The sequence below is a fragment of the Furipterus horrens genome, unplaced genomic scaffold, assembly GCF_987537825.1.
Source record: "Furipterus horrens unplaced genomic scaffold, mFurHor1.1.pri manual_scaffold_11, whole genome shotgun sequence".
Lineage (NCBI taxonomy): Eukaryota > Metazoa > Chordata > Mammalia > Chiroptera > Furipteridae > Furipterus > Furipterus horrens.
The window spans coordinates 59,921,274-59,933,940 of record NW_028327181.1 but is presented as its reverse complement, the minus strand read 5'-3'; the positions used below and the strand labels follow the sequence as shown (position 1 = coordinate 59,933,940).

Here is a 12,667-nt window from a genome sequence, read left to right as displayed (position 1 = left end):
TACAACTCCATCTTTTCATTTGTGACCTAGATCCCAATCTTTTGCCTATTCAAGGCTTTGTTCTTGCATTTTTTCTTTTCATAAGTTTTTTACTCTTTTCTGGATTCTGCCCAACGGCATATGTTGTAGTATCTACCATCTTTCATACATTCTCCCTCTGACCTCATCTTTAAAATATTCTCTCTCTAACTTCATCTTTAAAACATTCTCCCTCTGACCTCATCGTGCGCTTTTCCAGCTACAGTCTCATTTCTCTGCTTCCTTTATAGCTAAACTCTTCAAGAGAATTGTCTGTAGTCCAGTTCGGCCCCTTCTCTGGCATTTTCTCTTTTTCTTTTTGTTACCTTTCTTCTTTTTTATTATGCCCCTCGAGATGTTTCACATGTTGGCGAGAGGACTCGAGTTTGTGCGGGCCCCCGGTGCCCTTTGGGCGTGTGTGCCAAGCAGAGCTGCTCCCGGTTCCCGCCTCTTCCACCCCAGCCTGCCGTTGAGCTTCACCACTTCATGGACTGCTCCCACACCCTGTGAAGGTCATACATGGCCTTAGTTGCCCACCCGCTGGTCAGTTCTCATTGTGCTCCACATCTCAGCAGGATGTGACACTGTTGCCTACTCCAAAACACCTTCTTCAGCTGCCTTTCAAGTTCCCAGGGCCTCCTTGATTTCATCCTACGTCACTTGTCATTGCTTCTCAGTTCCCTGTACTGGAGGGCTCTGGCTCTACCCTGGGATCTCTTTTCTTCTATAGCCATGTCCGCTCTTGGGTGACCTCATCCAGGCCCATGGCCCCTAACAGCATCTAGGCACTGATGATCCTGATTTGTATCTCATGCCCCACCCCGCAGCGAGCCTAGATTTGTAAATCCAAGTCCCTATTTGACATCTCCACTTGCATGTGTAATAGGCAACTCAAACTTGACCTGTCCAAACTTGAATTTTCCCTCTCAAACTTTCTCCTCCTCCATTGTTCTTCATCTAGGTTAATCAAACCCTTGACACACTTTTGCTCAATACCCCAAACCATAATCCATCCTTGGTCCTTTTCTTTTAAAAATTTTGTTGATTTTAAAGAGAGGTAGGGGGCTAGAGAGAGAAACATTGATTTGTTCATCTTATTTATGCATTCATTGGTTGACCCTTGTATGTGGCTGGCTAAGGATCAAACCCACAACCTTGGTGTATTGGGATAATGCTCTAATCAACTGAGCTACGTGGCCAGGGCCATTGATCTTTTTCTTTCCATCACCCTTTAACATTAAAATTATCAACCTCCTCTATCAACTGTCTTCAAGATAGGTCACGTCTTCACTGGCTCTGCTGCTACCACTCAAGTCCTGGCCGCAGCTCTCAACTCCTGCCTGAGCTGCTGCCAGTAGCCTCCCTGCTGGTGGTCTCTTGGCTTCCACTTGTCTCCCCCTGCCTGTTCCTTCACAGAAGCCACAATGACCTTTTAAAATGTAAATCAGGTCAGCTCACTTGCCTGCTAACTTCAGCCTGTTATACTGAGAATAAAATTCCATTATTTTCACCAGTTTACAGGGCCTTAAAGATCTGGTCCCTGACTGCCCTTTTGAACTCCCCTCCCTGACTCTGTCTGGCTCCACTGCTTCCAGCCTTCTCCTGGTCAGCCTGCTGGCCTCTGCATACCTTCCCTGTGCCTCTGGTGGTTTTCCTTGATACGCAGGTGGCTCACTCGTTATTGATATCTTCTGCTCAAATGTCATTTCTTCCAAGATGCCTTCCCTGATGACTCTGTAAAGTATATACCACTTCCCTCAGCAACCTTTGTCCTTACCCAGCTTTGTTTAACTTTTATTAGTTACAAGTGTCTGAAATTATTCCTCCATTCACGTTCTTGTCTCCTCCACTAATATAGAAGCCCTGCAAAGGCAGTGGCTTCATCTGCCTTGTTCGTTCTTACATCCCTTATACTTAAAACAGGGCTGGCACATAGAAGGTGCTCAGTTAATATCTGTTGGATGAATTTCAACCCTTAACCAGTTATAAACATGCTGGGGAAAAAGTCTATTTATACAAGTGATATATATATGTGTGTGTGTGTATGCAGAAGAATGGGATCTAGGTCACCAATGAAAAGAGAATTGTAAAAACTAATTTTAAAATATATACTCTTACGTCAAAGTAGGTTTTCAGTCTGAAGAGAAAGCCACACTATTTGCAAAAGAGAAAAAAAGGATAATTAGGCATATGTAGCCTATATATGTAAAAAATAAGTAAAAATAGGCAGGAAAAATGGGGTATCATTTTTTTCCTATTAAATTGGAAAGCTAATGCTGGTGATAAAGTTGGCGAGGGTGCTGGGAAGTGGGCCGACTCATTTGCCGCTGGTGGGAATACAATGCAAAGTTGTCTGCGCTCACACAGGTGGTGAGTCATGGGAGATTCTTATCTCAGTTTTTGTGATGTGCTGTTTCCCATTTTTTTCAATAATTACCTTCTTTCTCCTAATAATTACTTTTTAAGCCATAAAAATCTAATAACATTTCCTTTTTTTCCCCTTTAAAATAAAAAATTAACCTGGCTGAATCCTCGCACTAGCCAATTTGTGAAGCTGATCCCAGCAGCAGAGGGTCTTGTTTAGTTGTCGTCCCTCGTCTCTTAAGAATGTTTACTTTGACTCCTGTACCAGGTTTCTCTGGGATGATACACTGCTGGTCATTGAAAACTGGATGTGCAGAATCACTCTTGTTCTGAGGTCCTGGGCTGGCTTGGGGAGCCCAACGGAAACACGGGCCTGGGAAAAAATGCAGCTTGAAGGTGGGGCCCATCCAGTTCGAGGTGGGGTCCCACAACCCTTCCTGCCAAGACCCAGGTCTCCACAGGCAGGGGAAGCTTAACATTTCTTGGCAGACATGCTGCCCAACTCCCTCGCTGCCTGGGGTTGAATTAAAAACAATCATCACAGTCACACATGGCTTTCCCTCTGCGGGATGCAGCTGGACTTCTGATGCCCGTTTCCTCAGACATATTCGTGCCCTACTCTGCCCATGCCCAGTGGCCAGCCCTCCTGTTTGGGCCCCAGGCTCCCAGAAGGGAGGCTCGCAGCTGACTCACCAATGGGCCATTCTTCAGTTTCCCCTTATTTCTTTTTTCACGGCAGTGCACCGATAGCTCCACATTTCATTTAATTATATCACTTTCCGGGCTCGGCCGTTACGTTCCCGAGCACCCAGTGGATCGCCTGAACAGTGCTCACCCCCACGGCTGGGAGCAATCTAAGCCTGCATGGACTCAGCTCCTGTCTCCAGGCTGTTGCTTTTACAATTGCTCAGCCTCATCCCACTGAGACCCTGGCCCTCTGACAGTGTGCACCGTCAGCCTCAAGAACCTGCCAACAGAGTGTGGATTGTTTTTGAGTGGCACTGAGGCTGGGGCTGGCTCAGGATATTGCTTCCCTAGTGTTTGGTGGCTGAATGGCACGTGCTTACAATGACTGCCAGCGTTCCAGGGCCTGCTGAAGCGGTGAGCGGGGCAGATTTTAACTACTTGTCTTCTGTTGGATGCCCTGGTCCCTTTTCCCTTGGGGCGCAGGGGACACAGCAGAGCAGGGGAGCACCTGCCTGCTGATACAGTGGAGAGGTACCAATAAAAAAATAAAAACCTCCCTTTTTGCCTTAACCACCTGATCTGATTGTGTTCAAAAGATGCATAATGCATAATCCATATTCATCTTTTTTTTTTTAAGATTTTATTTATTTATTTTTAGAGAGCAGGGAAGGGAGGGAGAAAGAGAGGAAGAGAAACATCGATGTGTGAAAGATACATCAATCAGTTGCCTCTCACATGTCCCCAACCGGGGACTCAGCTCATAACTCAGGCATGTGCCCTGACCAGGAATCGAACTGGCGACCCTTTGGTTTGCAGGCTGGCACTCAGACCACTGAGTCACAGCATCCAAGGCTTCATCTTTTTTTTGAAAAGGTTTTATTTATTTGTAGAGAGAGGGGGAGGGAAGGAGAGAGGGAGAGAAACACTGATGCAGAAGAGAAACATCCATTGGTTGACTTCTTGTACATGCCCTGCCTGGGGACCAACCCTACAACCCAGGCATGTGCCCTGACCAGGAATCAAACCTGAGACCTTTTGCTTTGTGGGATGATGCCCAACCCACTGAGCCACACCGGCCAGGGCTCCATCTTCATCTTCATGCTTATTAGAGAAAGTGCCCCGGGGAGAGGTAGGAGAGAGAGTTCCCCTACAATAAGTGCCATCCATTCCTCATCAGCCTCTGCCATGGCTTCAGCTCAGACTCGGGGTCCCTGCACTGTCACAGACTGCAGGGGCAGGGGGCTGCAGCTTTACCTGTCTGTTTTGCCCAGCCAGCCCTGCTCTCCGTCAGTGACTCATTTCTCTGTACTTTTGTGTTTTCCAGTCCATCTACCCCTCAAGCCTGAGTTCAGAAGAACTCTGCCGTCCATCTGGTTTGAACTTAACCACCTTCTTAACTTTTCTTTTTTACAGCTCAAACTTTGGAACAAATATCGAATTTCCAACATTCCATCACTAATATTCCTAGATGCCACGACCGGGAAGGTCGTGTGCAGGAATGGGCTGCTGGTGATCCGTGATGACCCAGAAGGTGAGACCTGGCCTGCCCATCCTGTGCTTCCCTCTCTGTCCCTCTGCCCTGACCTGCTCTCCATTCTAGAGAGTGTGCAAATAACATCCAGTTGGCACACTTGGGGGTGCCAACTCCTGTATAGTAGAAAATCGCATGTAACTTTGACTCCCCTTTGACTCCTAATAGCCTTCTGTTAACCGGGAGCCTTACAGATACAATCAATTAACACATATTTTAAAACTCACACCTATCAACAGCTGAATCTGAAAAACAAAAACAAGCTAAGCTAACAACCAACAGACTCATAGGTATGGGGAGCATTTGGAGGGTTATCAGCTGGGAGGGGGAAGGGGGAGAAAGGGGGACACCGTGCAGCGATCAAGAAGCATAATTGGTAAGGGGGAAGTTAAGAATACTGTAGTATAGGAAAGGGTGAAGCCAAAGAACTTACCCATGGACATGAACTAAGGGGGGGATTGCTGGAGGGAAGGGGGTACTGGGTGGAGGGAGGCAAAGAGAAAAACGCTGAGGTAAGTGTAACAGCATAATCAATAAAATATACTTTAAAAAACATTTTATGTTATATGTATTATATATTGTATTCTTATAATAAAGTAAGCTAGAGAAAAGAAAATGATATTAAGAAAATCTTAAGGAACAGAAATACATTTACAGTACTGTGTTTTTATCAATATTATAAGTTTTACATCATCCGTTTTGGGCTACGTGATTTATCTGAGATTTTTCAAACTGTCAGTTAAGAAAAATCTACATATAATGGACCCACACAGTTCACCCATGTTTTTCAAGGGTCAACTGTATATGTAAGTGGGTTTATTTGGCTAAAGAATATTGTCTTGATGAAATTATAGTGTTCTCTAGGTCATGGTTAAGATTTTTAAAGCCATCAGAATGTCCCTCCTGGGAGCTTTCATTCATGGGCCGAAGGAGCTGGAATCTGAGGAAGGAAGTTCCGCTCGGGGGGCCGAGGCGGCTGTTGAGAAGCCACTAGAGCTCAGATACTGACCGCTAGGGCTGTTTCCGTGGCAGCTGTCACCTTGACAATTAGAGGCAGACTAAGCAATTTATTTTTCCTTTAAGAAATATTACCATAGTGAAGTCACAGTCTCTGTTGCTCTCCCGGGCCCAGTGGTGAGTGCACCTCACTTCTCGGTGCTCCTGTGTCCCCAGGCCGGCTGGTGGGATGGCCGCGCCGTGGGCGAGTTGCTCGGATAATCCTGCTCAGCGGCTGTCCAACGTCTGTGTCTCCCGCTACTACTGATTCACCTAGAGGATTCAAGCCCGATCACAGATTTTCCCAGTAAAAAGTTCACCTGCTTTAAAAAAAAAAAAAAAAATGCCCCCAGTAAAAACCAGGGCATGATAGAACCAAGATGTTCTCTTCTCAAATTTACACACACACACACACCCTCCTCGCCCCACCCCCACCCGGAAGCTGTTTAAAATACTGATGTCCCTCCTCCCCTTGAAATTTTGGGATCCATTTGTTCAGGGTAGGCTTGGCCACCTGCGTTTTCAGCCTGTCTGTGTTCCTCCCCCATCCTGCCCTCACCCCAGGCGATTTTGAGGCAGTGGTCCATGGACCACCCTGTGAGAAAACACTGTTGAGCTGAGAGCATAGTATTTGCTTTTCCTGCCTGGGGCTTAAGTGTCATCGGAATTCAGACCATCTGGGTTGAGTGGATTTTACTCTTTCCTTTCCCTAGACTTTAAATTCTTATCTCACTTGGTTCCCTGGGCCCCAACCCATACTATCCTAACCAGAAATTCTGGGGGTGGGGCCCAGGAACATCGTATTTTAAAGTTCCCCAACAGATTCTGAAATGCAGTCAGAGTTGAGTGGCACTGATTCCAGGGCTGGGACTGAAGAAACTGGTGTTAATACCTGAGTCAGTGCTTTCCCAGGCTGGCCCATCATCAGAGTTACCTGGGGAGTCTGTTCTGCTGTTTTCGACATACAGCTTCAGCTGTGGATCCTGAGACGTGGGGTATGACCTGGGCTTCTGTATTCTTCACAAACCTCCCAGAACATAGATGGGCCCTGTGATCATGCGAGTTGGGGAACCATTGCCTTGAGGGTAGGTAGGACTCTGTCATGGATGAGTCCTGCTTTTATTCCAGAGTTTTTAGAGGCACACCCTATGGGTATGTTAACAGATACCATTTGATGATCAAGATGTCATGCTCCGCAGCCCTGAGGCCGTTTGGGTCAGAGGCCACACTAAAGAGTCTTAACCTTCTTGCCATCTGTTGCCTGTTTCAGGTTTGGAATTCCCTTGGGGACCTAAACCCTTCCGGGAAGTCATTGCAGGGCCCTTGCTTAGAAATAATGGGCAGTCCCTGGAGAGCAGCAGCCTGGAGGGGTCTCACGTGGGAGTCTATTTCTCCGCCCACTGGGTGAGTGTTTGGTCCGTCTTAAGCCCAGACAGAAGGAAGCAGTGATACCCCACCAAGACCAGCTGTGATTGGCTTCTGGAGGTGTGGCTGCCTGGGCGTCCTTTCCTGGCACCCTTCCCTTTTGTGCCCAGTGCATTGTTGGCGTGCGATAAGTGCTTATTGTTATGAATGATAATAGCAGCAAGAATATTACTTCTTTTGACTGGCCTAAAAGGATAACTTTCTTAGCCCGTTCTTGTGAGGCTTCTGAAGGTCCCTGAGGGGCTTCGTGTAACTGCTGCCTGCTGGCAGGCTGCAGCGGGTGGAGAGGAGGCTGCGCTGGGTCCTCGCCATTAGAAGCATCTTTGTTTCTGCCCGTCGTAGTAACCGGGTTTTGCCAACCTGATTCTACTGGGGTCTTGCTTGCCTGGTCTCAGATGGCAAGTGGCTGGGAAGGGAGTGTTGAAGGTGCAAAGTCACGCTGCAGGATCCCACTCCTGTCTTTCAGTGCCCCCCCTGCCGAAGCCTCACCCGGGTCCTGGTGGAATCCTACCGGAAGATCAAGGAGGCAGGCCAGACATTCGAGATCATCTTTGTTAGCGCAGACAGGTAATGAGCCCTGGGAAGGTGGTGGCGCAGCCTCCCTTCACTGCGGGCGGGCGGCGTACCTTTCCTTCCCCTCAGCTTCCCGCTTCTGTAGCACAGAGCTTGGGGTTGGGATTGGGGCAAACATGGCTGGGATTATTGGCAGAGGGATGGATGCATTGCACGTTTACTCTCGGAATTGTCTGAAGGGAAGCCGAGAAAAGCTTGTTCTTGCTGTAAGTATGGAGGTATGTCCCCATTCAGGCTTGGGTCATTTAAGACTAGGGTGCGTTTTTGTGATTGGTTCAGCTTTTTGGGTTGTGGTGGAAGGATATGGAGGGGGAGGGATGGGAAGAAAAGAGCCAGAGACTAAGGGAGTGTGGTGCCTGTCTCAGAGGGCCGTGCAGTCATTTTCCTTCGCTCTGGCCGCCTGCTTCGTCTGGGGGCTGCCATGAAAACAGAAGGACAGACCTTTTTCCTGGAGTCCGTTCGGTCCTCGTAGCCTCAGTTTCCTCTGCTTCTTGCCCTCTTGCCGGCTTTACTCCTCAGTAGCCTTCCTGCATCACAAAACTCCCGCCCCAATTCAAACCGAGCCACCAGGTGCTTCTGCCTTGTAAGTTCCTGTGTGCAGAAGGCTCTCTGAGATGCCAGCGCACGGAGGGCATGCCAGGCGCTGTTGTAGCCTTGACGCCTGTGCGGTCTGGTGGCCTGTGGCCCCGCCCCGATGTTCCATCGTGCCCCACGTCAGCCTGTGCATGGGGACAAGCTTGAGGGCGTGCCAGATGGAGTAATCACTTGTTTAAAGCTTGAAATGCATACATTTTAGGTGTACAGTTCAGTGAATTTTGACAAATGTGTGGACTCATGTAAGCATCACATTAAGAAAGAGAACATTTCCATCACTTAGAAGACTCCCTCGTGCCTCTCTCGGTCAGTTCTTACCACCAAACCTCAGTTTCCGGGAACCCTTGATCTGCTTTCTATCACTTGATTAGATTTATCATTTCTGGAATTTCTTATATGTGGAATCATAGTGTTTACGATCGGTTAAAAGTGGAATTCTGTACATACCACTGTTACGTGCACAGAGTAGAAGTGTCACAGGGAATGTGGCGTCTGAACATCTAAGGTTTTTATAAAAGTAAGATTCATCTATGTTGAAAAATGGAAAGTGCCCTGGCTGGGTAGTTCATTTGGTTAGAGCATCATCCCCGTATGGTTGCCGGTTCAATCCCTGGTCAGGGCACATACTGGAGTCAACAAATGAATGCACGAACAACAAATTGATGTTTCTCTCTTCCGCCCTCTCCCTCCTTCCTTCCCTCTCTCCCTCTTTCTCTAAAATCATTCAATCAGTCAATCAAAAGTCGAGCATGAGTTAAACTAGTAGGGTGCAGGGGAGTGAGCTGTTGACATGGCCTGGCATTTTAGTTTGGTACCCACATGGAGCCATTTGCTTCCTGGTGTATGTACACCAGAACGGGCATAGTAACCCCCTCCTGTGTCTGAACACAGTGATCAGACACCTCTGCATCAGTAAAGCCCTGGGCCTACTTGGTAGAAGGCGGGGAGGACGCAGTGGTGGTGCATTCAGGGTAACAGAGCCTCATTGCCACGTGTGTCTCTGCAGGTCAGAGGACTCATTCAAACAGTACTTCAGTGAGATGCCCTGGCTTGCTGTCCCCTACACCGACGAGGCCCGGCGGTCGCGCCTCAACCGGCTGTATGGAATCCAAGGTAGGCACTCCCGACTCCGGGGACTTCATGGAAACCTGCTCAGCAAGGCGCACCACGCCTTTCGCTTTCCTTTCAGAGGGAAAAGAACATTTTTATTTCCATGAACGTTCACTTGCTTTACCATTTTCAAAATTACATGTGATGAATTTTACGTTATGTTGAAACTGTTTCATAAGCAAAGTACCTGTCCAAGTGAGACAGCTACTTCCCACCCCCCGGGCCTCGTGGGTTCTAACATGGCCAGGCCACTGAGTACATGCTCCTCGATGACTTAGCCAAAACCCATCCCATGGGCTTTACTGTTAAACAGACTTGAGAGTAGTTTTTGGTTCCATCACTCAGACACTTCGAGCCTTGTTTCCTCATCTGCAAAATGGGCATGATAAGTCTCTGCACAAAGACTTGCTGGGAGCTTAATAGGATAATGTGTATATAGCATTTCTCACGATTCCTGGCGTGTAATGGTGAGGGTTGAGTGGGTATAACCATTTAGGTGAGAAAATTGATTTCCTGAGAATGGTGCAAACCAAGACGTGGAGTACTGATCATATTTTTCAGAAATGACAATTATTAGTGAGGCAACTATGTTTTTGTTCTTTATTATGTGAATACCTCCTTCTAGCCTTCACCCAGCCAGGTATTGTCTTGGCAAAGCACTTAACTGGCCTGTTAAGAGTTGGACTCATTCCCTTTGTATCAGCAATACCAGATTCTGGTCAGCCCTAGACAGATACAGCTAATGTTTGAATTCTCAATGCTCCATGTGTTATATGGGGAGTGAAGAAAAAAAAAGGACAAATTGAGTTTTACCTACAAAATCCACAGCTTATGGGGGAGCTCGTCAGATTCTTTTAACTTTTTTCTTCACCATTTACAGTAAGCACATGGCTTTGTTTGGAGCTAAAGTTTCCCTCCCCAAATTTAATTTTCAGTGAGTGCTCTCAGTTTCAGATGTGCCTAAGAATCGCCTGGAGAGCATGTGCACGTGCAGATTCTGATGCAGGGGGTCTGGCTGGCCCGCGTTCCTGGCCAGCCCCCAGGGGTGCTGATGTTGCTGGGCCAGGGGACACACCTTGGGTATTCACAGTCTAGGTCTGTGAGTTTTTTGAGAATGTTAGAGGCTCATGCCTCCTATTAATAGAAAAGATGAAAGCGGTTCCCTTTCCAAAGAAAAGTTGAGTGGCATGACATTGTTCACTGGTCTGAAAGGAAAGGCAGCAAGTTGGGTAACTTAAAGGAGACATCACAGGGTTATTTCCTTCCAGCACTCTGCTCACGAAGAGACGTAAAGCATGTGTGCTCGGGGGCGGGAACAGAGGGTGGAATTGCTACTTCATGGGGACAAGGAAAACTTCATCTCCCTCAATTCATTTACTTATCCATTCAACAAATATTTGCTGAGCAACCTTGAGCAAGTTACTTAACCTCTCTTTTATTAGTAAAATTGGAAAGTTTCAGTGTTGGGCACAGAGTATGCACTTAATAAATATTTAACTGACTATCTCAGGGAAAAAAAGGGGAAAAGTCAGATTTTACAACCTAAAAAAAGATAAACTTTGGGATGTCAAAAAAGCTTAAACAAAGGCAACCATCAATATTAATAACATGATGGCAAAGGATCAATATCCTTCTTAGAAAGAGAGCTCTTCCCAGATACCAGTCCCAATGAGAGAGAAAAGACAATTTAGACAAGAAAGACATGGGGTAGGTGATTTTTCCCTATGTATAGTGTTAGCATGGATATAAAAAATATCCAGCATAATTTGCTTGCATGAATTACAGATGAAAACACTGACTTTGTATCTATTACATTCTCAAAGAACAGCCCCTCCAAACAAAAAATAATAATAAAGATAATGATAATGATAATCCCCAGTGTAGGGAAGAGAGCAGACTGAGCAGACTGCTGGCAGGAATGTAAATCAGGACAACCTTTCAGGAGGGTTATTGACGATATACATCAGAGGCCTTAAAAAAAATCTATAACATCTTTCATTTAAAAATCCCACTTGTAGGAATTTATGCTCAGGAAATGATCCTTGAGCATTTAGCAAAGGCCACGCTTCTCTTGAACAGGTGGTGTATTTGTGTTTTTAGGTTATTTCTTTCCTATTTGTATACTTGGAATTCCATCACAGACCACAATTCTTTCTTTGCTTTAGTCCCTAGAAAACACAGAGCTGAATTTGTAACCACTTTGGCAATTTTGCAAAACTGACCATTTCTGTGCATGCCCTTGATCCCTAGCTTCATTTCCTCTTCCTTTCTTGGTTTCCCTTCAGGGGTATATTTTCATTTGTTCTTATTGGATTATATCATGCACTGTGTAAGCTGCCTCAAATCCTTTTGGGAAGATGGAGTAGATTTAAATGCGTAGGATTCTATTTCACAAACTCTAGCCTCTACCAGCCCTGAGCTCAGCTGAGTGGACAAGACGAGACCTACATTGGGAAATTACTAAAGAGCAGAGTGCAGTGATGTAAAGGACAGTTGGTCAAATGAGGGCCATTTTGTATGGGGACTTAGGAGACTAACGCTTGTCCCAGAGAGTGGAACCAGGCACTGGGCCTTACTCAGCCTTTCTGCTCGGTCAGGAGGCCTCTCCACATTTCCAAGCATGTGTCATGAATGGGGCAGCATCTCTTCCTCTCCAGGGTAGGGAGTTGCCCTTTCCTGGATGTGCGGTCCAGTACAACGAAGGCATTCCTGGCGGTCAATGCTAAGGCCATGGGGTCACCTGAAACTAATAAATGGCCAGAGGATGGTCTATATATAATGCATAGGCAGTTTGAGGTTGGCCATCTGTGCCCTCCCTGTGCTCTATGAGATGCTTCCCAAGACCCTTTGGGGTGGGTGTGGGGTGCATAGGCACAGAACAGCAATCTTATAAGAGACATCACGGGCGCTTCAAGAATCTAACACGAGTTTTGGACACACCACTAAGGCTAGAGGGCGCCCTTCTGTTGAACGTTGGCAGAGCACAAAAGCATTAAATGGATTTTCTGTCTGTCTTCAGAAAGCAGAGAAGGGAATTCTCCTTCCGGATTCTCCAGTTGTCACCATGTAAATATTACAGATGGAGGAGCCTCGGTTGTTAGGTGTGGCTGAGACAGCCAGGAGTGGGTGACCACAACTGAGGAGGGAGAGAATGGAGAGTTTTCCGAGACGCATTCATTTGGCGCCATCTCTTAAGGCCCTGGCTAGAAGTGTGGGGATGAGAAGTGTGTGTATGGTTCCTCACTTCAAGGGGCCTTCGTCTGAGGACCAGAAAGCTGATCTGGAGAGGCTGTGTGGCCAGGCAGGCGGTAGCCGGCCAGCCATGCCCCGGTGAGAGAATGTGAGGTTCGTGAGGAACCCAGTTCCAGC

General features: G+C 46.9%; 1 protein-coding gene across 1 annotated transcript in view; it reads left to right on the top strand.

The window, feature by feature from the left end:
- The window catches only part of NXN (nucleoredoxin), a 135,964-nt gene that overhangs the window by 108,292 nt on the left and 15,005 nt on the right, over positions 1-12,667 (top strand). The window contains exons 2-5 of the mRNA XM_090291500.1: positions 4,483-4,600; positions 6,867-7,000; positions 7,488-7,588; positions 9,195-9,301. Coding sequence (XP_090147626.1) covers positions 4,483-4,600; positions 6,867-7,000; positions 7,488-7,588; positions 9,195-9,301 — 460 coding nt within the window. The remainder of the gene's footprint in view (positions 1-4,482; positions 4,601-6,866; positions 7,001-7,487; positions 7,589-9,194; positions 9,302-12,667) is intronic.